The following is a 27298-nucleotide window of genomic DNA, read 5'->3' as shown; positions in this document are numbered from 1 at the left end:
TCGAAAAACTTTACAAAATACTAGTTTCTCCAAGAGATATGCTATTACTATGTATTCTGAGTCATGATTGCTTTTTTCAATTTTGACGAATTCCAGATCCCCTGGATGCTATTCAAACTATCAATCCATCTATTTTTACTAGAAAAGTAATCATCAATATTGTGAGATGGGAAGATATATGATACATTTTTGTCACTAGAACAGTCATTGAATAGGGATGATTAGAGTTTACGTTCAAAAATGCTTCTTACCAAAGACCAAGTTAAACAAACCATTAATAAAAAAATAACTTATTTCAAGCCATTTTTAAGGGTATTCCAAGGTTACCCAAGGTTAGAAGTTGAAAAACGCCGATATTCTTCCTCCACGAGCCTTTACACATTTATTTACATCCAAAGAGGACGAAGTTAGGACGCAGCCAGCCCTCTCATACAATTCTCTCGAGGTGACAACCTTCCAAATTCAACAAAATCAACTTTAATATCAATTTAAACTTGTTTGAGCTTGTGTGTGAATGTTTGTACATCAATGAAGAACATTACCTCCTAGTTATCAGCTGACAAGTTGCAGATTCGTTTCCTAATTCGAAGGATCAAAGAGGAGGGACACAAGTATTTTAATGTGGCAGTCGTTTCAAATAGCTGCATTACCGTTTCGATCAGAATCGCCTTAACGCTAGACTTCGGCTGTTTAGGCTGCAAAATAATGGTAAACAGGTTGGTGAACAATTTAGAAACAGAGAAGAAATACGACTACAACCAGAGTTTACAGAAAATGATCCGTGTACACAACTTTATGTCAACTTCAGAAGAGATAGTGAAATATTCAATTATCATTGTTATGATTTGTTTTACTGAGCACGATAGTTGAAAAAACTACTTTTATCAATCTCAAGCAACTTTGATCATTATTAACAAGGCAAAACAGAACAGTGATAATTAGAATAGTCCCTAGCAATAGTGATATGATTTTTTCAACTACATTATTAAGAGAAACTATGATAGTTTATATTTATAATGAAATTCCTATTTATGTATTATAAGCGCATACATAGATAAGATTGTCGGTTTCCTATCCTGATATCAGCTATTTTACGATGAGTTACGTAAAGAAGTGTTAGAGCAACTGTAGGAAAATATTGATTAATTAAATTCGTTAAACACTATCAAGATCAATCTTTCATTCTAGGTAAATCTTTATCGAACCTCGACATCCGATAATCCATGTAACAGAGGTTATACTAAAATAGTTATGAACAGTTAGAGCATAAAATTATTGTTTTCCACAGGTAGAAAGTTTCATCAATCATTTTTATACTTTCCAGATGCTTTGGTAGACGACCAAAATTCTCTCGAGGTGACAACCTTCCAAATTCAACAAAATCAACTTTAATATCAATTTAAACTTGTTTGAGCTTGTGTGTGAATGTTTGTACATCAATGAAGAACATTACCTCCTAGTTATCAGCTGACAAGTTGCAGATTCGTTTCCTAATTCGAAGGATCAAAGAGGAGGGACACAAGTATTTTAATGTGGCAGTCGTTTCAAATAGCTGCATTACCGTTTCGATCAGAATCGCCTTAACGCTAGACTTCGGCTGTTTAGGCTGCAAAATAATGGTAAACAGGTTGGTGAACAATTTAGAAACAGAGAAGAAATACGACTACAACCAGAGTTTACAGAAAATGATCCGTGTACACAACTTTATGTCAACTTCAGAAGAGATAGTGAAATATTCAATTATTATTGTTATGATTTGTTTTACTGAGCACGATAGTTGAAAAAACTACTTTTATCAATCTCAAGCAACTTTGATCATTATTAACAAGGCAAAACAGAACAGTGATAATTAGAATAGTCCCTAGCAATAGTGATATGATTTTTTCAACTACATTATTAAGAGAAACTATGATAGTTTATATTTATAATGAAATTCCTATTTATGTATTATAAGCGCATACATAGATAAGATTGTCGGTTTCCTATCCTGATATCAGCTATTTTACGATGAGTTACGTAAAGAAGTGTTAGAGCAACTGTAGGAAAATATTGATTAATTAAATTCGTTAAACACTATCAAGATCAATCTTTCATTCTAGGTAAATCTTTATCGAACCTCGACATCCGATAATCCATGTAACAGAGGTTATACTAAAATAGTTATGAACAGTTAGAGCATAAAATTATTGTTTTCCACAGGTAGAAAGTTTCATCAATCATTTTTATACTTTCCAGATGCTTTGGTAGACGACCAAAATTCCCTGGAAAATACCTACAAGAATAATTCAGCATATGCATATTTTATATACTCTTTCAATCTATTAGTTTATTTTGTTTTATTAGCTTATTCTTCGAGAGAAATTATATCAAACCAACCGTCAAATTGAATGTTTTTTGCTACCATCATCAGTTTTATAAAAACTATCACTAATGAAAAACAATATTTATAAACCCTGGAATGAGAATAAGTTCCAAATTTGAAAAGTTGAGCAAAATATTGATGCCAGCCACAAGTAAACAGTCCCTTCCATTACCTTGAGCGGCTTCAATGACCTTGGACTCTTGATGACCTTCACATCACATGACAGAAGTCAACTTCCAACTGCAGTGAGCGAGGTCGGCTATGATATGACGTCACAACACTTTATGATGACGACAGCAAATTTCCTCTTGCAAAACGTTACGCTCCCAGACAACTTTACAAAACCATACAAACCAATTTTTACACACAGAAGTTTATAACAACAATCAAACAACTATTACTAGACAAGCTACTGTAAGGAATTGAACACTATCAAATGAGTTCCTATCATGAATAGGTTATTCAAGTAAAATATCATTACAAGGTTTTCGAGCTAGTACTCAACTATTCTAGTGTAGCAAGATATTTTATCATTCTATTCTCTCTATCGAGAGAGTGGTTAAAATAATGCATAAATGAAGTAAATCCATTTAATTAACAATGAATAGTTTTTATAGTAAAACAAAGGCAGTTTTTAGGGTTGTTGAAAGTTTAAAAATCAATCAGAGAAACTATAAGTCTAGTAGATTCCTTTGTCTAAACATATCATTTTAGATGGGGAGTCCATCGAATCACTCCAAGCTTGAGACATTGCGGAACATTTTATTTAATTCATGGTCAACAAAACACTTTTTTAATATTCATAATAATCTATCCATCATACAATTATTGCAAAATATATTCTGTGATTGTTATCAAGTATAAGTATTTAATTTGCGTGATTTGCGTAAACTAAGAAAATACTACCAAGTTAATCAACCTCGGATAACGGCTGATTGCTAAACCTAATAAACTGTATTTTCTATCATCCATTATAGTTGTATTCAACGATTCACAAACCTCCCAATCCATCATTAATTCAGTAAGGTAAGTCGAATTAAATTCAACCATTATGGCTGAAAATAGCACATGAAAAATTAAAATAACTAGATTCAATTAGAACCTAATCAGTTATACTAAGATTCACTTATTCGCAAAAATTCATAAAATCCGCAGAATTTGAAATACAGTAATTGATAAAATCTAGCTTATTGTTGAATTTTGATCATCATTGCATTGCAACTAGTTTAGTATGAAAAATCATGTACCTTGAAATAGATACAAAACAGTATATTATAAGAAGGAAATGTTTTCAATTATTATAAATAAATGAATAACTTATTAGCAAATACGATGAATCCTGGTTATCGTGTAGAAATATACCCAATGCTTAAAATAATATTAATAAATAATAAAATTAACCATATTTATACAACAACGCTAGAAACAATATAACATGAATGAATTCATTTGAGAATAAACAACACAATTCACATACGCAATATGATCAAGATCAATGAAGGCATTACTGGTATACACAATATAATCATAAATTACCTGAAATGGACAACAATAATACAAAATATTCATTTTCAATGTTTTCAAATTGTTAAAACACATGCATACTTTTTGAATATTTATAGAATAATAATATGAGCATAGCTGATTAATGGATGAGGATGACTGATGAAAAAATAAGTTAATCTTAGATGGAATGTATCAAAGCAAATATTTCAAGAGCATTGATCAAGTATTTCTTTTGAGCAAATTCATAATAGATACTCTCAGCTTTCTGTCAAGAATGATTTGCTAAACAAAATGCTCATAAAAAACTTTCAATTTCAACTACTATGAAAGTATTTCATTATTGGAATAACGGTCAAGCCACATGGAGCGTTTTCTCAGGCGTTTTTGACTGACGGTGGACGAGTCGGCAGGGTAGGAAGCTCTCCGATTGGCTGATTGGGTTGGCGTTCGGGAATCAGCTGATAATCAGCCAATCGGAAAGCTTCTTGCCCTGCCGACTCGTCCGACGCTACTGCAAAAACGCTTCATGTGGCTTGGCTTTAAAAAAACTTAAAGCTTTATTACTTCCACTATCCGGGATTCTTTTGTTTGTTAAAGTGTCAAAAATTAAATTTTAACACAAGTAACACGATAGTTATGAAAATACAAGACAAAATAGATGAGAAAATGATTTAGTTCACATTTATATATAAATAGAAATTATTTTGGCTAAACATTTCAATTCTGATAAGAAAAGTCACACAATAGGCCTAATCATCACAAGAATAGCATATAAAATAATATGAGTGAGTGACTTACCTGGAGGAACGGTGAATTAGCGGCCATTTTGACAGGCGACGGAGTGGTGATGCTAGCCATGTTGTGTTGGCCAATGAACGCCTCCGGATTATCCCAGTTGACAGCGGTCGGATTAGGCGATAGCAGCGGAATATGCTGCGGCTGCTGCTGATGATGGTGATGATGATGATGCATTAGTCCGACAGGTGCCGGATTGACGGCAGGTGGAGGGGGCGGAGGCACACTCAAATGCTGCTGTAGCTGTTGGTAGTTTAAACTCTGCAGCTGATGTGGTGGATACTGGAGATGTTGTTGGTGTTGATAGTGGTGGAAGTTTTGATGTTGTTGATGGGGAAGAGGGTGAGGAGGCGGCGGAGGGGGAGGGGCAGAGTCTTCCTTGACGCCCAACTCACGCGCCAGTCTTTCGTCGAGTGATAGTCTTTTCGGCGACAGTTCGGGCGAATAGCGGATCAGTCTTTTCGGTTTGACTAGGTCGTTATTATCACCTACTACTGTTGTCGAATCGGCAGCTACACTCCTTTTGAAACCCAATGGTGATGGGGGCGAAGTTTGTGCGTCTTCTGCCACCATGCCTACTACCATATCCTGCCTACAATAGCCCTGAGAATAGAACTCGGGTGGTGGTTGAGACATATCAGCTGCCACTTTCATATCTAAACTGTTGTCAAATTGTTCAGTGTCCTTCTCTTGTTTGATCACCACATTCACATCATACCCCACTTGTTCACCCTCTTCCTTTCTCACTCTATATGGCTCGTCTTCCCTCTTCCTTGGCCGGGAATCGTCATTATCCCGTCGCCTATCTCTCCTGTCATCCGACGTCCTCTCTCTGGACGACCTCCTCCTATCAGACCTCTGTCGACTGGATCGGTGCGACCTGTCTCTGGACCGGGACCGATCTCTCCTCGATGATCTACTTTCCTTTTCTTTCCTACGACGATCTCGCCGATCTCTCGAGCTCTCTCTCCGTCTCTGTCGTTCACTGGAGCGATCTCGCCTACGTCGTCTGTCCTTACTGCGTGAACGACTTCTCCTTCGTTTCTCACCGCTTTCCTTGGTACGGTCGTCGGGTTTTTCTATTTGGGTTTCCAACTTCTGTTCCTCCACACCATCGCCAACTCTTCCCTCACTCAATTGTTCAAACGGCTTGTCGAAATTGAAACTGGCGCCTACATTTCCTCCCTGATAATTAATAGAAGCTGCAATCTCTTCGACTGGTATCAACGGAGGTTTACCTTCACTGGGACTCAATGGACAAGCTTCAGCCACACTTTCATCTTTCTGCTTAGCAGCGAAAGATTCCTGCATCTCATCAGAGCCGGGCTCCCAGGGGGACAAGATTTTGTCCTTGCTAGTGGACGACTGATCCTCTTCGGGTTTATCAGGCATCTTCACAGGGGTGACAACTTTTTCAACAACTTCAGCTGGTTTGGTAACTGAATTGGACGTTTTCAAACTAGAGTCGGATGTGTTGTCCAACAAAGGCATCTTGTTTGTCGACTTGGGCGTGCTTTCTTCTTCTTCGTCGTCGTCGTCGAACATGTGGAACACGTTGGTTGTGCGCAATTTGACCGCTTGTTTTTCTAGTACGAGTTTAGTTGGTTGTCGTACGGGTTTTATCTTTAGAGGGCTACTACTTTCCGCAGGAGACGATTCGATTTTATCAGTTGCAGGTTGTTGAGTTGATTGGGGGAGGATGTTGAAGACGTTCTTGAAAGATGATGGGGGCACGTTGAGAGGGATTTTGACGGAGGGTAGTTGTGGAGGGGGAACCGGTGCAGGGCAGGGGGTTGCAGCTTTAGTGATAGGGTTGGAGAAAGAGAGAGCATCAGCTGTGAGGTTGCTCGGAGGTAGAGGAATGTCAAGCATGACGGATAGGTTGTCGTGACTGGCACTGTTGGATAAGCTGGGTGCCCTTGCGGCTTGGAACGGACTTGAGGTGGAGTTGGCGATGTCCATCTCCTCAGGTCCGTTGTCGGTTGTTCGGTTGCTGTCTGGTGAGAAGGCGTCTATCACATTCGATGGACTGTACCTGTCTGATGAGTCCTTTTCTTCGGCTTGGCCACCAGTACTGCTCTCACCAGCACAGTACTGGAGCCCTTCCAAGTTTTTTGGCTGATCAAACTTGATGTCAAATCCCTCCATTTCCTTGTCTCGGCTTTCCTTTGAAATGATCTTGAAGTTGCGCTCGGAGCCTTGGTTTGATTTCTCGGTCTCCTTGAACACTTCTACATTCTTCTCCAAAACGAAATTCTCTTCTTGCTCGCATTCGAATATATTGGGGCTCTCTATATCCTGCGAGTCGTCAACTCCAATGGCTGATTTACTATCTTCCGAGTCAGCTGTCTTCAATGTATAACTAACATTATCTTTAAATGATAACTGAGAGTCTTGACTCAATTTAACATCACCTTTTGTCTCTCCGATATTAATTATCGAGTCGTTAGATTGTTTCACAAACTTTCTCCTATCAAAGTTGGTCGATAACTCTTCCAATTCTTCAGTCATTTTTCGTTTAGATGCAGAATTGTCAGACCCTCTTTTAATCTCATCATTGACGTCGTAACTGAATCGATCTGGATCAGTGAGCTCTTCCCAATCGAATTTCGAACTCGTTGAAACTTTAGCTGGATCAGTTGAAATAGTTTTGGAATGCTGATGTTCCAGTTCCGAACTTTGTGAGATGGATTCGAGGTATCCCATGTTTTCTAGAGATTGCTTCCTCAGTAACTTTGTCTCACGTTTGGAGAATCTATGATCCAAAGCGTCAGTTTTCGATAAAGCTTCGAAACTTTTTGAAGCAATAATCTCGGTATCTGTATTAAATTTTGCAGATTCCAAACAGCCGAAAATTAATTCTTCTTTCAGCCTTCTATTCTCACTGCCATATTCAAAACTTGGATTTACTTCACTTGAACGTTTCGACTTCTTCTTGCTCTTCTTTTTGCGACGTGATTTTGATTCAGATTGATCCACATCTCCCGTTACTTCCCCAATTTCATCACGATTACGTTTTTCTCTTTTCCTCGACTTCTTCTTTGATTTCTTCTTTTTGCTGCTAGTAGTGTGGCTGCCCAGATCTGGATTCATCAGTTCAACATTCAGAAAATCTGGCGCAAGTTCTCCTTCCAATAACACTGACACTTCCTCTTCAACCATTTCTTTTTTACTTCTCTTCTTTCTCTTACTCTTCTTGGTATTTTGGTCTTCTTCCTGTGGCTCTTGATAGGCGACCATCAAACTATCAATAACCGCTGGATCTACTACTTCTTCTTCTTTATCGACGTCTTTACTCTTTTTCTTCTCTTGCTTGGAACGTTTCGACTTTTTACTTTTGGGCGAATGTTTCGAGTCTTTATGAGAACTCTTCTTTTTCGACTTTGAGTTTTTCTTCTCTTTTCTCTTTTTCTTCTTGTCATTACCGCTGTCGTCATTCTCGTCCTCATCTTCACTGGATGTTGGCTTCGACTTGGCTGCCTTCTTCTTCTTCTTACGCTTCTTCTTCTCCTTCTGCTTCTTCTTTTTGTCTCTCTTCTTTCTCTTGGCCTTTTTGCGATCCACCGAGCTGTCGTCACTAGAAGAAGAAGAACTACTATCACTGGAAGAGGAGCTATCACTATCGCTATCACTGTCATCACTACTGCTGCTGCTGCTGCTACTGCTTGAACTATCAGAATCTTCCGATGATGAATCAGAGCTACTGGCTGAGCTACTAGATGAACTGCGTTTCCTTTTACGTCCACGTTTCTTATCTTTCTTGTTTTTCTTCGCTTTCGTCGATATCACCTTCTTCTTACTTTTCTTTGACGCTTTCTTCTCTTTACCATCCTTCTTTTTCTTCTTCTTTTTGGTCATATCCTTCCCCTCCCACTCTAGTTCGTTCTCCTCCTTCTCAACAATTACTCCCTCTACAACCTCCTCCTCCTCCTCCTCCGTCCTAGATTTGTTCTCTTTGTCGACAGTCAGGTCGTGTGTTTCGACAGCACCTGATGAGTTGTGTTTACTGGGGTCATCTTCTTCCCAGGGTGACGATGACTTGGTCAAGGCGTCAGATGGGGGAGGTGTGACGTTGTCCTCCATCCTGTTCTTATCCGACAGAACTCGTCTCTCCTTCTCGCTCGATCTCACCGAACCCGAATTCGATCCATCTCGCTTTGCCTCGGCTTCGAAGCTGACCATCTTCAGGAATTCCTCGTACTCGGAAGCCAGTTTCTCCCCCATTTCGGCCATCCTCACCTTGGAGCCCGAATCTACTGACGCTGAATCTTTTGTATTGGACTCTTCTTCATCGATTTCCATGGGGACAGCTGTCGATTCCTCTTCATCGTTGATATCATTGTCGTCGTGATCATAGTTTTCAGTACCGTTTTTGTTGGTATCCTTGTAGTAGATACTTTCTTTCTCCAATTCGATATTACTGCTATTATCCTCGTCCATCCTTCCATCGAACGAGTCCTCTATTTGTTGATGATGATGATGGGAGTTATCATTCTCATTCCAATTGTTGTAATAATAGTTATCTTCTTGTTTTTCTTCTGCCGCTTCTTCGTTCCACCGATGGCGATCCGGGTTGCTCTCCTTTTCCAACTCCCTTTTAACCTCCTCATCTTCCTTCCTTGTCTGACTGTCATTCTGGCTAGTTTCCTCCTCGTAGTCACTGTCCCACTTTGAGCGAACACGAATTTCTGTTTCAGAGGATTTCCTCTTTCCTTCTCGATCCTTCTTCTTCACGTCCCTTTTTTCCTCTTCGAAATCCCTGGAATCTTCGTATTCGTTCAATTTAATCCGCTTCCTGCTCTTTTTCGACTTTGGCTTGCTGGCTTCTACAACTGGGAGGAACTTTTTTGTTTCCTCTTCACCCATTGGTTCTTCAGCCATCTCCTCTTCATTCTCCAACTCTTCGTTCTCCTTTTCTACTTGTTCACTCGCCGCCACCACTTGCTGCGCCTGCTGAGCTTGAATTTCCTTCAGTTCTTCTAGATCGACTTCAAAATCTTCAATAGCGCCTACAGATTCAGAATCAGGTTGAAAGACAACATCAATACTATACCAATTCCTATGAGGCTTGAAACAAGGTTTGGATTTGATGATAGTTTTTGTCTTAGTAACTAGTCTCTTTTCGAGTTTCACTTTCTTTTTCTTTGGCATTGGTTCTTCTTTGATAGGTGGATTTTCTCCCATCTCTTTTTTGATACTAGTCTCCATTATCGCACTGTCCTCTTTCTCCTTCTCCTTCTTAATAGGAGGACTATTCAATCCAATATCATTGGTTGTCGTTCCTTTATCAACATCTTCGAATCCTCTGAACCATTCTTCATCATCATCATCATCGCCATTCGCAAGCGGTTCTGTTTTTGGTAAATCACTGGAGCATCCCAACTCCATTGATTCTTTTTTCACCCCTTTTTCTGGTTCTTCTTCCTCTTCATCATCGGTTACTTCCACTTCGACCTCCTCCGTGTATTCCACTATTTCTTCCTCTTCTTTTCCGCCATCTTCTTCGGTCTCCTTTTCCCCGTTATTTTCTTTTTCGCTGTTCACCTCCATGTTGACGTCCGGTTTGGATTTGAGTCTACAAAGCAGAACATACATTTTATCTCACGTTGATGATTCAATGGTATAAATTCAAAAAGAATGAGATTTCCTCATTTAAAATTTAGGTTGAAAATAGTTTGCGAATACTTTCATTTTTAATAATGATTTCCACAATGGCTGAAAACGGCGCATTAGTAACGAGATAAGTTTGAAATAAGAAAATTCCAAAACTAGTTTTTAATTTTAACTAGTTAATTAAGTGAATCACTCGTTATCATCAAAAGCTAAAAAAACGTTGAAAAACAAAACGATTTTATAGTATTTTAAACAGTTCAAGGTACATAAAATACCGTATTTTTAGAAGGCTGGTATTACAAAAGCTTGAACATAAAAATATGATGTTAACAATGAAACTTTAGAAAATAATATGAGAATACTGTACAATTGCGTAGCGCTAAAATCTAAAGACACTATAAACTTGATTTATGTTCATACGCATAATTAATAGACATAATAAGCAATAAAACATATTTTAGAACAGTTATCATGGCATTATCATTATTTTCAAGTCTAAAATTTTTCAATACTTATTTTTCAAATTTTTGTTCAAGTCATATATATTATAAATATATAATCCAAGAAAAACCTGTAAAATTAAAGAATACTGACAGCTAAATCAACAAATGCTGCATTGTAGTAGACAAGCATATTATTAGGCCTACGTCATTCATAATCATATTTTCAGCTGTATTTCATGGTACGGTAATAAAAATGTAGACCTTTTTTCAAAATCATTCCACATGAGCTGCAGGCTTGTGCGTGGGTAATGAAGCTGATTATGATAATGATGAGAGGTGAGTTATTATAACTTGGAATAAGTTTTAAAAATGAAAACTACAAATGATGCGACGCTATTAGATATTATATTATTTAGTTTTAATGAAAGATTTTTGTAATTTTTTGTAGAGTTCTTAATCTATAAAACTGAATTTTGTTTTTCATTTTTGTGAATTTCTATCGATTCAGCAATAGATTTGATTTAGTGCTCTAACCGTTTGGGCTGAATGGCGTTAAGGAAGCCAAGTATGACGGCTTCGACATCGGCAGGAACAGTGGCCAGCATAGCTTCGCGACTCTGCAGGTGACGCGTGGAGCGACGCGGATTTTCGCAGAAGGAGATCGACGGCTTGACGCGACTGAAGCAGACGTGATGCGCCGGAAACTCGGCGTCAACTTCGCCCGGCTTCCAGTGCGCCTTGGTGGCGAGCAGCGGCTTCTTCAACACTGGCGGGGTGTCCAGCAGGTTCTGTCTCTTCGAGCCACCACCCTTCTTGTCGCCGCGCTTACGGTCGCCTTCTCTCGACCTGACCGACAACCAAAAACAATGCTCAAAAAAGTGCTAATAGAATTGTCACACTGAATATGACACCATAGGTGTTGAAAGGCCTAACATGTTTGTAACTTTTTGTAAAAGTTCCATGGTTTAGTTTACATAGTTTTCAAAGTTACATAGTTTAGTTTACATAGTTTTTAAATATGTTTGTAACTTTTTAGTAAATTCATAATATTTTAAGACAATAAGATCCTAGTGTTTTATTATGCTAATATTAAAGTTGTGTGGCTCAAAATCTTGCAAAATTACTCAAAAATTTTCAATAAGTATAGATTTTAGTGAATTATTTTTGTTTTACTTTTCAAACGTGAATCAAATCAAAAAACTTTCTACAAAGTTTGTTAGTACACATTTCCACCTAAAACATGATTTTAACCACAAAAATGTACTTTTTCAAAAACATTTCATTATTCAGTATTATTTTTTCTGAATAACTACTCTCAATGACGATTTTTGGATATAAAGTGCGAAACAAAAGTTCTTTGAAATAGAATTTATGATCTATTTTCGTTTGTTTCAAGTTTTTATCACCTTTTGTTCTGGAGTTATGATTTTTTATGATGTCATTCTAGCTGCTGAGCCAATAAACTATCATTAAAACTGAACTATAAAATCGATTTTTTCATTACTACTTCATGATAAAGACTTGAAAATGGGTCTCAATCTCTTCGTTACAACCAGCCAAATGAGAATATTGACTAAGAAGCAACGAAAATATTTTTCATAATTGATGAATTCTAGTCCTACAATTTATAAAATAGGACCAATTTAAATGAGGTTTTTAACAAGACAGAAATTAGTGATCCTAAACGTGAAGATTTGCATTAGAGAAACATGTAGCATATTCTAATTTCATTAATTATTTTTATTAAGCCTATTTGGCGGATGAGAGTGTGAGAACAGCACAGTATGAGAGACTACCAGCATCACATAGCTTCCGAAAAATAACTACTATAGTGAGGTCCACGTTATAATGGCAGTGGGGAAAGATAGGAGAACAACGTTGCCGATCCTCAATCTTCTCAATACCTTCTATAGACGGTTGCTGATACAGGTTTATTGATGTAATAATAACTGTTCATTATCATTTAAAATAATCAATTATATTTTATTAAGCAATAAATTATATTTTTCAATAATTTCATACGGTAATAAATTTTCATAATTAAGATGAAATATTTTGTTAATTAATTTTAAATTCTACATTGTTAAAAGACAATCTGGCAACAGACAAAAGCGAGAAAGAGAAAGCTTTCCGCTCTGTTGAATGATAGACAAGGATAGAAATACAATTACTAATCAAACACTACCACTATAACGTGGACCTCACTATAGGACTATTGGCTTGAATTAACAGTGAAATTTGGAACATAAACGCCCTTACCATGGGATATCCACTTATGCTATCTTTTCTCTATGGTCATACCAGGTAAGTCAACACTAGTTTTCATAAAATCATGACAGACATGAATTTTCTATGACGAATGAGATTTATTGTTAGTTTGTTTTAATGTTACACATAATTGAAATGGTTTACAGTAAAAAAGGCAAACCTTGAACTTTTATTTCTCCCGAGATTAGATGGAATGTTCAAAATAAGGTTTACTTCAACATTACAAAACAATTTTCAGTTCGGAAATATTCATACTTATTTCGAATTCGTTGAGATGAAAATGGAAGAAATCAATTGATAGGAAGAGCATGGTTGTAAATTAAAAACTGACATCAGCATCAAACTTATCAGAATGATGCAAGATTTTCAAATCCTTATTGAGCTAATACAAAATGCATTTCATTTCAACACCACATTTGAAATCAACTTTACATTATATAGACTCGGATGACAAAATGTTTATCATTGCAATCTTGAACAACACTGAACTCACAAGGACGTTGAAGAGAACAAAGCCATTCGAGTTGGTGTAGTGCTAGAGAAGCGAAAAAAATATATTAAATCAATGTGTAGTGAAAGAATTTAAAGTAGTGAAATTATAGATTAGAACTGTACGCTTCACTGGAAGACTTAAGCAATAAAGATTAATATTTTAGGATAAGAAATAAGAGAACAAAATTAATGGTTAGTCCTAGTGGCTAGTTTCAATAAAAAAAAATCGGATTTAATAATCTTCTCAAATGTATTTCTCCATTCATTTGTAATATAGATAATAATAAATGATTGTTAGAAACTTACCGACTCCTTCTCTCTCTCGATCTCCGCCTACTGCCCCGCGTCTTCTCTCGCTCCTGCTTCTCGACATCAATCTTGTACTTTCGGAAATAATACACCTTGTGCTTGTTCTTGGAGAACTCGGCCCAGTTATTCGGCAGCACCTTCTCCTTTCGCTTCTTCTTCTCCCTATCTTCTTTCTCTCTCCTTCTCCGCCTTTCCAGTTCGTCATCTTCGTTGTATGTCCTCCTCCTTCCCTGGTTTCGCAGCATAAGCTCGTCAACTGGCAAATCCGCTCTGTTTGCTTTTTCTCCTGTTGACAACAAATTAGAGCAAAGATAAGAATAGAACAATGCATACATACTGAGTCTACTACATTAAACGACTCAAAAAAAATACTAAACTATTGCCAGAAATATTCTTACTATTGTATATCAGTATCTCAACAAGCCATGATTGATCTCCTAAGCTTTTTACATTACTCCCTACACTATTCATAAATTTCAATTATATTTCCAAGTAACAGTAAACTTGAAATGAAATGAAAAGTATCAATACCATCTTCAATTTCCATGCATAAACATAAACTAGCTACATTTGGACTGTTGTATAAATTAGAATTGGAACCGTTTTGGGCTTATAAGCCTGTGGTACTTTTCTGTAAGTTGTGTAATTCTGAATGATTAAATAAATAAATAAACTATGCTTCTTTCCAACACATTTATGAATAGTTTTAAATTATGAATGAAACTACAGTTTTAGGTGGGTTCCGAACCACCGGGACTAAACTTTCAAAAGTGAAGTAAAGAGTATTGAATGCTTGATGCACAAATCTTTCTACGGCTCCATTGAAAGATTGTGTATGAGGTTTCATTGACATTACTTCATCCAAAATTGAACACCAAGACTGGAATAGATTACTATAATATAGAAGCATGATTACGTAGAATCTTTTTGAAGAGAAAATTGGACTCATATTTTGAGAAAACATAATTTTTTGAAACTTTTATTCATCAAACTTTTGGAGAGCATACAGTTTGGGCTCTGCCTGTTTTTCTCTCCCAATTATTATTGTACAGTAGAATATTAAATGATTTGTGACAAATGGACCAACCTTCATTTAGCGGTTCAGGGACTGTGATGACCAGCGTGGACACCCCGGTATAGCCCTGGTGCAATCTGTGCATCAAGCGAGGGTCTTCCATCTCCATTCGCTTCAACTCCTCTATCTCACTTATTGTGTTCCTCGCTTTGTCTTGAGGCACTGAAATCAACATTCCACACTATTAGAATACAGTAATGTGAAAAGGTTGGCACAGATAATAAGAAACGAAACAAAAACAATGATGAAGAATAATAAATTCTATAATAATAATAATAAAATTCTATTTTTTAATAACAAATTTAAAAATAAATTCCATTGATGTAGAGTTCTTTTACGCTAAGATTGTCTAATAGAAGGTTTAATCTCAAGTATTCATTTTCAATACAAGCAATGTCTCCGATTAAATCAAATTCACATGTGCAAAATTTCTTCAATATCAGTGGTGTTGAATAATGTTTTATTAAGGTAGAAACATTGAAAATGTTTAAATGTGGATATTCAAATACCTCAAACAAGTTGACAATTTTTGTTTTAATTATCTATATAATAAGAGAGAGTAGGGTTGTGTGTGTTTGTTTGTTCGCATCAAAACATGTCAACTTGTGGATTGCATACCGGAAAAACGGGAATGATTTAGATCTCCAAATTTTGCACATAGATTCTAAAAATATCAATCTCGTGCACCTGGAAGCCCAAATTTCAATTTTCCTTCTAGATTTTTCAGAATTAATGTCCAAATTTCATTCATGCTACCGTACATGAAGTTCCATTTACGTCATTGGCTACATTGTCATTGTTGTAGCCCAGAAGTGTGTTTTTTTATGAGGAGGTTATAATGCTGTTACAAGACACACATTTTCGAACGGAGCCGTTTAGCACCGGTAAAACGCTCGCTTTCGGAGCGATTCCTCGGTTCGAATCCCGATTTTTTTATTCTTAATTTTTCCCTCGAAACGTATTATTATCAATTATTTCTTGAAGGAATTTGTTTTCATTACAATTGAACTGGGATTTTATCAAATAATTATATTCAACGAATATTTTAGGTATTTTGTTTGGAATTGGGAAAACAAAAGTCTGCCTGATTCAAATTGAGGAGGATCTAATCATCACGTCTGAACTACTGGACTGATTGATTTGTTATTTTGCATAAAGATTCTTTATTAACCGTGGATGGTTATAGGCCCATTTTCAAATTTCGAATTTTTTATTACGTCAAGTTTTCAGTTTGCAAAGTTTTAAAATATACCCTTGCGAAGCACGGGTTACCTACTAGTTTAAAATAATTTGTTTTAAATAAAATACATAAACAAGGCTATCACTGAGCAGGATCTGGTGAACTGCATTAGTGAGCTGAGAGGAGGGTCAGCACCTGGGTGTGATGGCATCACTGCAGATATGATCAAGGACTCCTTGGAGTATTTGAAGGTCCCTCTCCTACATATTATCAACTCAAGCATATTGCAGGCGGTCTTTCCTCATGCCTTCAAGCTCGCCAAGGTTGTGCCCATCCATAAGGGGGGTAATAGGGGTGAGTGCAGTAGTTACAGGCTTATTTCTCTATTGAGTGTTATCTCAAAGATCCTGGAGAGATGTGTGAGACTTCAACTTTGTAACTACCTTCAACAGAATGGATTGCTTATTGATAATCAGTTTGGGTTCATGAGTGATCTCACCATGGATGACGCCCTGTTTAGCCTCAAAGACCAGGTTCACCGGTTAACTGATCGGAGTAAAAGGGCTCTATTAGTTTTTATTGATCTTGCCAAAGCCTTTGATTCCTTGGATAGGAGCATCCTCCTGAACAAGCTTGAGTGTATTGGGGTTAATGGAAATGCCTTGAGCTGGTTCAGGAGTTACCTCTCTGATAGATTTCAAACGGTGTCGGTGAATGGAGTTGAGAGCGATGTCAGACGCATAGATTACGGAGTAATTCAAGGCAGCACTCTGGGACCTCTCCTCTTCCTGATCTATCAGAATAATCTCGGAAGAGTAAACCTCCAGAATGGACAGATGTTCTTGTATGCTGATGATACTGCCCTACTGTTTGAGGGACCTACATGGGCGGATGTCTACAGTGTGGCTGCCCGGGGGCTTAAGAAAGTCAAGCAATGGTTTGACCACAATAAGTTGTCTGTGAATGTTGGTAAAACTAAATACATGGAGCTAACCCTGCGGACTCAAGGTGATGTTCATGGCAGGGTGCTGCACTTGCATTGCAATACATATGTTGTTGCAGAGGGCTGCCAGTGTCCAGTTGTTGAGCTGGTCGACAAATACAAGTATTTGGGTGTTGTTTTTGATAGCCGGCTCTCCTGGTCGGCTCACACTGCATACATCAATGGTAGGCTGAGGAAGTTTATTTATGTGTTCTCTGTGTTGTCCAAAATCCTCAACCATGGACAGTTGAAAATGGTGTATTATGCATTTGTACAATGCATCCTTCAATTTGGCATTATAGTCTGGGGAGGTTCTACAAATGCATCAGTAAAGTGTTTGGAAATAACCCAGAAGGCAGCTCTTTGTGTTCCGATCCGTTACGCCACAGAAGCGTTGTTCAATTCATTTAAAGTGCTGGACCTGAGACAACTTTTTATCAAGAACCTGCTTTTGTTTGGTTTTAAAAGAAATTTCAATATGTTGCAACCTGTGAACCATGTTTATCCAACTAGATATAGAATTAATGTCGGCATAACTGTCCCCTCTATCAATAGATCTGCATCAGCATCCAACCCCCACCATCTTATCCATATTATCTACCAGAATATCCCAACATATTTGCGTACAGTTTTACCAAGCACAAATATCTACAAAAGAGTGCTTACCTCATGGCTAATTCAAACTGGTAGAGAATCTTCTAAAAATATGTTAAGGTCAGCCCACACCACTCCCATGCGGGGACCTTCCTCCTATTCAACAGTTATTTGTGTTAACAGCAATAATAGTTATCAATGTTTATTAATTTAACAGTCACAGTTTTGTTAATCATGGTCATGTATTTTTAGAAATTTTATTTTATATACATTATAATATCAACATAGGCTAATAGGCTCATAGTCATGTTATAATTCTGTGTATATCTTGAGTTTTATTGCTGCTATAACATGTATTGTGTTTTTGTTTTTGAGGAATAAACAGTTTGATTTGATTTTGATTTGAAGGAAAAAACATAAACATTTTTTTAAGATAAAAAACACATTAACACATTAATGTTTTGAAGATAGTTATTGATGAATTTATTCAATGATACATAAAACACAAAAGTGCCAGTTTGTTATGACTTACATAGAAATGAAATGAATATGGAAACTTGTATGAATTTAAAAGTACGCATCTTTATTGCGTAAGTATCAGTATAAATCGTTCGACAAGACAATTCATTAGAATGATTCGGGGAAGAACCAACAAGCATAGTCCAAAACTTATCAGCTTCTACAATAATATACCTTTTGATGATATCCCTTTATTAATTCAAAAGGATATTCAAATTGATCCCTTTTATTATTATTTCTTTTAATCACAATAGTCGTAAAGTTTTTTTTTCATTCAATATGGATATTTACCATAACATCACCCCTACAACAACACAAAAAGAACTGGTAATTTGGTGTTTAGATAGTAGGTGGCGGGGAAAGAGTTGAGTACTCACCTTTCTTGGGCTTCTTCTTGGGCTCTTCGGCGCCGGCAGCACCCGGAAACGCCTTGGCGGCATCTTTGAGGGCGGTGGGCTTTTTGGGGAGGTTGAACGAGAGACCCTGAGCGCCGCCCATCTTGGTCATGGAGAAGGCCAGCAGCCGCTTCTTGGCCTGAGTCTTGCCCAGCACTATAGACCGCGGCAGGGCGGGAGGGGGCGACGTAGAAGGCAGAGGGGGCTGGCTGGGGGGTGTTGACGACGAGGAGGAAGGGGGTGGGTCGTCGTCCATCGGGAGGCTTGGAGAGTATCTGCAAATATACATTTTATATGAATAAATTAATAAAATTAATCAGTGGTTTTGAAATATCGAATAGTTTTCATTCAATATGGATATTAACCACAACATCACATTCACAACAACACAGAAAGTAATTTGGTATTATGTACCCGAGAAGTGATATCTGACTTTAGATAGTAGGTGGTGAAAAAAGAGTTATTCAGTACAAAACACAATAATTATCAAGTAGGTACCCTCAATTTTAATACAACAGCCAACTTGAAGAGTCAAACTAGTAGTGTTGCAATAAAATGAAGGGTACTAAAAAATTTTATTGTGTTTTAATAATCAGTAGCCCCAAAAAGAAGATTGAATACAGTTCAAAATATGAAAATATACCAAACATAAATGAATATAACAGAATTTTTTTTACTGAATGTTACTTACAAATATTATTATTATTATTCTACAATATAATTGCCGTGAAGATTAAGGCATTTGTCTTGGTAGTGGATCGACCTACCAAAGCTTTTTTCATGAAATGTTACCGTAAAATTGACTCATTCTTCGGTAAAATTCCTGTTGAAATATTGTATTTGGCTTGCAAAAACGAATAACAATATGCAATCGTACTTGGCGGGGGACTCAATCGAGGCGGCCATGTTTCTGCACCTATAACTCGACACCAATAATTGACGATCTGGCCGCACTGATCACAGAGGATATGGTGAGGAGGAGGAGGGTACACTGTACAGCTCTGTGCATATCGCCCCCTGCCAATTGTTTAAATATCTTATATCTGATAGGAGGTTGAAAAAACGACCCTCATAGACACAGTACAAGAGTGATACCCGGTTGCAGAGTCGTCACATAAAGTTAAAAACAGGCAGTTAACTCATTTACGAAGCCATAACTCCACTTTTCGTTGCACAGACGTCAAAGTAAACTATAGCTCACATAAAACTAAAAACGCCCGATTAGACACATGTTTCTGTTGCACAGTCGTCAGAAGGAGATTATTTATGTCTTCAATCGCTAAAAACGGTCAGTTAAGTTGAGGGCTCGATGTCGTGCTGTTAAATCTGCTATCTATTCCCGCCAAATGCATTTTAGAGGTCATGATAGCTTGTTTTGAAAGTTGTTTACGAAAAACTATCTTTATATAAGGTAAATAATATGGATAAATTATCTTTACCGAGTGAAGCTTACTAATAAGTATAATAAATATTTACTAACAAGTGAATATTTTATAAGTATTTATTTTCTAACGAGTATTTTGGCTACCCACAACTCATATTATTGTAGCCTCATTACTTGTAGGTGCTCAACCAATATAATAGAATTATAATAATTATGTCCTACATGATTATTAAAAACCAATGGTTGTAATAATTTATTATTAACTTATGTTGGATGAAATTTCTGTCGAATTTTAGAATAATTTATAGTCAAAGCGGTAAGTTAAAATTTTCCGTGTTTCTTCGCTTTAAAAGTTGTTTATAACTTCAAAATCGCTAAATATGGTGAGAAATCGCGCCAAAAGCCAAGAGTCGCCATGTTGTTTATCAATTTTATGTGAGGTCTTTTAGGTCTGTTGACAGTGATGTCGATTGAAACTTTGCCCGATGCCAAGACATTGGTTGGATAGAAGCATGTACGGAAAAAAGTGAATAGAGCTGCAGTGTGACTTATGTGTGATGCTAATTCGAAATATACCTAAATGAGCTTTAGCAAACGAATGTGCAACGACCAACCATTTATGTCAGTGATTTTAATCTATGTCTCACATAGCTATGTTTGATTTCATGTAACGACTCTGCAACCGGGCATGAATGTAAAAAATATAAGTAATTCAAATAAATTATGAATAAGTAAATTCAAAGATGAATATAATTCAATACATATGCCATGAGTTATAACATGATCCACAACCCCTCGAACTGTGAAAAAGTGGCTGGGGTGGTAGGGATATAGGCACAGAATAGATACAGAATGGAAACTATCAATCAAATGCCTATCAAACCAATGCTTTTTACATGTCACAAATACTAGACACGTCACGTGACTGCGCCATCTTGTTATAAATCAAAATCCTGGTCTTTTGATTGGCTCGCGGCAGTGAACGAGACCGATTGATCCGGAGTAGTAATGTGATCCGAACCTCCCATCAATACTATTACAATGCTGAACTTTCTAACAAGATGGCGGATTATTGTGCCAGGGTACTAGCCGAGTTTCCATTCTGTAATATAGGGGTGAGAATGTCTCTCTCACACATCTTCCCCTCTCACTCTGCATTCATAAGGCCAGTTGGAAGTGAGGGTACCGGCTGCCCAGAACAAACTGACCAAACTTTCACCTCCACCCTAAGAAAATCAGAGTGAGTCCCTTGCGACAGTATTTGATCAACTTCAGTTTTGCTATCCTTGTCTATCATTCGACAAAGCCGGTGGTACTATCCTTTTCTAGGTCCACAACGATGACAATTATGTTTTTGACGGTGTGAAAATATAATTAATTGATGCAGAGAATTGGCATCGCTATTCTTCTATCTTTATCCACTGCCATTATAACGTGGACCACACTATAACTTATTGAATTACACTATTGAACTACCAAATTATGAAAAACAAGCAGTACAAAATTAAAATGGTCCTCTTACCTGTTAGGATCCTCGGGCATGGGTATATCAGGTGCGGGCATGGTGGTAGATGGTGTAGAGCGAGCGATTGGGGGAGGCGGCGTATTCATGTAGCTGAAGGACAAAGTGGGGGGTAAATTAGGAGGCAAAGAAGGGGGTAGAGTAGGGGGTAGAGAAGGAGGCAAATTAGGAGGCAAAGTAGGAGGCAGAGTGGGGGGACGGTTGGTAGGGGGAAGAGAAGGAGGAGGACAGGAGGGGGGAAGAGAAGGAGGAGGACAGGAGGGGGGAAGAGAAGGAGGAGGAAAGGTAGGGGGGAGAGAAGGGGGTGGACAGGTGGGGGGATGAGATGGAGGAGGACAGGTAGGTGGAAGAGAAGGTGGAGGACAAGTAGGGGGTAGAGAAGGGGGTGGACAGGTAGGGGGAAGAGAAGGGGGTGGACAGGTAGGTGGAAGAGAAGGGGGTGGACAGGTAGGGGGAAGAGAAGGAGGAGGACAAGTAGGGGGAAGAGAAGGAGGAGGACAGGAGGGGGGTGGTGTGGCCATCATGAAGGGCGGAGGGGGGCACTTGGTCACCAGTTGCACCAGCTCTGATTTGGGCACCGATAGGGTGCAGTCCGGTGGAAGCGGGGGTAGATCATCGGGCAACGGAATGTCCATTTTGTCTGTCGAAAAAATGAAATTTTGAAAAATTAAAATATTTAAAAAATACCAACTACGGCCAACTGTAGTAAATATTTTCAATATTAATTTTACTTCATTAACATCTAGTAAACACCAACTCGAATATCAGAGTAATTAACTAATACTAAATAAAATTCCGAAAGACTTGAGATTAATAAAAATATTTCTTGTATTTGGCAATAAATTCATTATTCATTCATTTAATATGAAGAAATGAATTTTTCATTTTGTTCATTTGAAAATAGATAATAAGTTTATTTGTCAAAATAGACTCGTCTATGTAAATAGTTTTACAACTTTATATTGTACTCTTATAATGAATTATGCATAGCCTATTCAAATTAGATTCTGAATGTATTTTTCACCCGTCAATGGATTTCACAAACATTCAGTCATACTTCAGCCGGGACCGAAAATTTTATGAGCCCACCCGAGAACAATCAATGTTTAGCTGGTTAAAACCTTCAGTCATAACTGGGATCGAACCAGGAACCTAACTACGCTGATCAAGTTCTCTATTCACTAGGCTGTGGCCACTTCGGCTTAAGTTACTATTTACTTTTAACCAGAGAGTGCCGGTATAGAATGTAAGAATATATAGATTACGTAGAGTATAGAATGTATTAGATTCTATACTCTCTGCTACGAGGGTCATTCAATGAGTAACGAGACAAATTACTAATTTTCAAAAATGACTGAATTGATTCCTATGAAAATTTTAGGTCATGAAATTGGCAGCATTGCGATGACATCTGATCAGTTGTTCCACCGTATTTCGTGAAATTAACCGCAAATTGACTCAGTTAACAATGACGAGTCCGCTTGAAAATTGCACCGTGGAAGAACAACGTGCCGTGATCAGATTTTTAGAGGTTTCTAAGGGTTTATTTTTATTGAACCGTTTGAAATTCTTTGTTAACCCAGTTGTACTAATTACTGTCTATTATGCATATGTTCATAGCCATTTGTCTTATGGTATTGTTGCCTGGGGGAATGACACTAACGTTAAGAGACTGTTTGTTTTGCAGATGCGTGCAATAAGAGTGATTGCTCATGTCCATGGTCGAACACAATGTAAACCTCTATTCCAACAAATGAAAATATTAACTGTCTCTGCTATCTATGCTTTTGAGTGTTTAATGTATATAAAGAAGAATCTGGCATTTATTCCTTTGAATAATACTGTTCATAATGGTATTGTTGCCTGGGGGAATGACACTAACGTTAAGAGACTGTTTGTTTTGCAGAAGCGTGCAATAAGAGTGATTGCTCATGTCCATGGTCGAACACAATGTAAACCTCTATTCCAACAAATGAAAATATTAACTGTCTCTGCTATCTATGCTTTTGAGTGTTTAATGTATATAAAGAAGAATCTGGCATTTATTCCTTTGAATAATACTGTTCATAATCATTTTACTAGGAATGCGTCTGCTCTTAGAGTGAATCAATGTAATTATTCATACACACTAAATGGTTTTATTAAGTATGGCATCAGACTGTTTAATAATTTACCTGATAACATTAAATGTCTAGAGACTAAATGTTTTAAGAATACAATAGAAACTTTCCTTGTTGAAAAATGTCCATACAATAAAAATGAACTGTTAGATAATATGTGATACATAATCTGTGATCTTATGACTGTTCTAACTTATCTGTTTTATATATGTTTTGACTTTGTTATGCATTTTGAAAAAATCTTACAGCAATAAAAGAATTTGATTTGATTTGATTTAGTCGCAGAAGGTGAGTAAGGTAGTGAAATACACAAAAGAATGTTAAAAGTGTACGGAGGCCATTGTTTGAATCGTTCAAACGTTTACAAATAATAATAATAATAATAATAATAATAATACTGAGCGTGATATTCCCACATAAGCTCTTAGGCTTGTGCGTAGGTAATGAGTGAGAGGGATGATGATGATGATGATGAGATATGACGACTACTTTTTAGGTAGACGGGACCAACGGCTTATCGTCTCCTCCGAAAGACGGGATGGCCGTATTGTGATTGTGCTGTGGTCAAAAACTTTTGCCCCGGTCGAGATTCGAACTCGGGCTCTCTTGATTATTAGACCGGCACGTTATCACTTACTCCAATGAGAAAACAAATGGGTAGAACAGTTTCAAAGTGGCCGTACAAAAGTTTGTGACAATCAACGCAGTAGACGACCAGTCAAAGTTGGGACTTCCTTTCTCGAATCTCAAATTTATTCGTTAATTCGGGACAATAGGCGTATCACTGTTGAATTTATAAGTAAACGCGAGTGTTGGAATTGTTCATAGCATTGTTCACAATGCAACAAAGCTGCAATACAACAAAACTTGTGCAAGATGGGTGCCTAGACAACTCCCGGACGCTCACAAAGAAACACGGCTTCAAATCAATCAACAGTTGAAAAATCGGTATGCGACTGAAGGAGGATGTTTTTCAAAAAAATTGTAACGTGAGATGAAACATGGATCCACCACTATGAGCCAGAGTGAAAACGACAGACAGTCTGATCACGGCACGTTGTTCTTCCACGGTGCAATTCTCAAGCAGACTCGCCATTGTTAACTGAGCCAATTTGCAATTATGTTTAAGAAATACGGTGTAACACCTGATCAGTTGTCATCGCAAGATTGCCAACTACATGTCCTGAAAGTTTCATAAGGATCCATTTAGCCGTTTTTGAAAATTTGTCTCATTTGTCTCGTTACTTATTGAATGACCCTCGTATTAACCTAGTCTGCTTAAATACCAGGATTTCATGAGAATGAAACTCAGTTAAAAACAATGAAGAGTAATAGGTATTGAAAATGAATTGAACTGCGGTTTTAAATGAGTTTTCAGCTAAACGGAAGTGATTTTGAAAGACAATACTTACAGATGAAGTTAGTGATGGACTAAGTGGGTACCATTGTAACTTTAAAATGACAACCTACAACCACAAAGTGAGATATACATAGCAAAGTAAAATTTACATAGAAACAATTTTTTTTCTCCAACCATTGAAAACTCTATTGCGTCGTGGTCATCACCTCACTATGTGAAATTTCTGCAGTCCACAGAGTAGAATGGGCAGGTTTAATTAGATAGTCGTTCAGGGCTATTTTGAATAGTTTCTGTTCTATTGTTTAATAAATAGGCCTATTTCAACTTAAAAGTTAATCTAAATTCTTCCTAAAATTTAATCACTAGCCTACCTAAATCCAAATTTTACAATACTGTAATAAAAATGTTTTTTGTTCCACCCCAATATTATATTACTAATAAAATCAGGTTAAAATATAAATCTAACCTAAGCTACAAGATATGAGATTATTAAAAACATTAGCCTTACAATAAATTTTGATATTAGGTTGAGCGTATACATCTTTATTCAAATGTTATAGTCAACAGAACTAATAATATAAATTAGCTCTGCTATTATACAATAAACCATCTACAAACAAAATAACCAACAAAACCTACAGTCTGTTACCTAACCTACAAGGTAGTCTCTTTTTCTAAAGTAGGCCTACGCATGTTAATAATTCAAGAACTAAATTATCTTTAATATTAATCTTATAGATAATTCAAGTAAATAATTATGATGAATATATTAATAATAAAAGTACATTTAGAACCCCAAAGATTGTATTAAAAGAATGTTATGAGAACAATTTTAGGCTAAGATTTCATTTTTCCGGCATTTACAATATCTATTTTCCAGTGATCAAAACGCATTAAATGCATGACTAATCAATTAATGAGAACTAATGTTTCAATTGAAAACAACCAATATATTGAAATATATTTTTAAGTTTTACAAATTTCATGAAATAAACTATACAAATAACGAGGGAGAAGTGAGTCAACTTACCCCTATATAACAGTGACTAGCTTGAACTCAGGATAGACGTAATGCAGACGGATATAAATTTGTCCGAGGTAAAATGACAAACCACATTAGCAAATAATGAGAATGAACCATTAATTAAATAATTATCAAACACACAAATCACAGACAATTACTATTATCAGCACGTTCGACAAGAATAATAATCGCCATCTTCAGTGTTCACTGCTTCTTCACGCACACTCTCGGACTCGCGATCACAGCATTCAGGCTCTCCCCAAAAGTAAAAAAAAAAAACATTTTTTTTAAATGACTTAGTTTCATACTAGAAATTTATCATTTTTGAAATATAATTTTGGAGTTAAAAATACATTTTTGAATAAATTCTTGGAAATTTGGGAATAAATTTAATTTGAAGAGACTTCAAGACATCCTGAGCGAAGAGCGGTACTTTCAAATAATCCACCTGAAGTAATCATTGACTTACGGTATATTTTATCTAGGTTTTTCTTTTATTCTAAAAACATAAAAATATTATTAAACTTGAATGTTGAACATTGAATTATCTTTCAACATTATAATTGCTGATATATTTACGTTATTATCACAATATCATGCCATAGCAGATTATGAAAAAAATTGAAATGTTTTATTCAAAAGATGCGGTGTTGGTACCGTAGCAAAAATCTATTTAGGCCTAGCCTACCTATCTTTTGCATGTAGTTTAGCTCAATTTTTAAAATTTCAATATTGGTATACCACATAATAATAACAAATTTATAATTATGATAAAATGATTCAAAGGTATATTTCAAATACTAAGCTATCAGTGGCGGATCCAGGATAGGCCAAGGGGGAGGCTCGGCGTTTGGTAGGAGTGAAAGCACCGGGGGGGTATGGAATAAAAAACAATAGAATTACCCATTTTATCTAGTGTGAATTGGATACTCAAGGGGGGTGCTATAGCCCCTCTTTGGATCCGCCACTGTAAGCTATTAAACAAGGTATATTATTTAAACGTTGATTCGAATATAAATACGGTACCTACGATGATTCATCATTGAAGATTTTCAATCGATTTTTATTTCATCCTGGTAGGTGGCATGGTTTATTATTCCAATATAGTATTAAAATAGTAAATAGAGTATTGTATAGAATATACTAACATGAACATGGTTTTGAAATAATAAACCATGCCTCCTGTTAGGATGAAATACAATTAATCAATAATAATTATAGGCTTCAATAAGGACCTCGCTGTCACTATCATCCTTACAATAATTTATTACAGTGGGACCTCAGTATCGAGGTTCCATTGTATTGCTGAATAGTAATATTAAGTGACATGGCTGGCTCTGGTCTGGTATCAGTTT

At 36.7% G+C, this 27298-nt stretch overlaps 1 protein-coding gene across 3 annotated transcripts in view; it reads right to left on the bottom strand.

The window, feature by feature from the left end:
* Positions 1-26172, bottom strand: part of LOC111043934 — a 49708-nt gene extending 23536 nt beyond the window's left edge. The window contains exons 1-9 of one of the 3 annotated variants that reach the window (XR_005572088.1): positions 25950-26164; positions 21440-22079; positions 18516-18808; positions 14876-15025; positions 13786-14074; positions 11254-11565; positions 4667-10238; positions 2535-2696; positions 1444-1606 (exon numbers count right to left, since the gene is read on the bottom strand). Coding sequence is in view for 1 of the 3 variants with exons in the window: in XM_022328978.2 (XP_022184670.2) it covers positions 4667-10238; positions 11254-11565; positions 13786-14074; positions 14876-15025; positions 18516-18808; positions 21440-22074 (7251 nt within the window). In the remaining 2 variants the exon portion in view is untranslated. Of the gene's footprint in view, positions 1-1443; positions 1607-2534; positions 2697-4666; positions 10239-11253; positions 11566-13785; positions 14075-14875; positions 15026-18515; positions 18809-21439; positions 22080-25949 lie in introns of those variants that run through there. The other 2 variants (XR_005572087.1, XM_022328978.2) reach the window with 2 other exon arrangements.
* Between the last annotated feature and the right edge of the window lie 1126 nt (positions 26173-27298).

This window comes from Nilaparvata lugens, chromosome 8 (genome assembly GCF_014356525.2).
Source record: "Nilaparvata lugens isolate BPH chromosome 8, ASM1435652v1, whole genome shotgun sequence".
NCBI lineage: Eukaryota > Metazoa > Arthropoda > Insecta > Hemiptera > Delphacidae > Nilaparvata > Nilaparvata lugens.
This window is presented reverse-complemented; position numbering and strand designations above follow the sequence as displayed.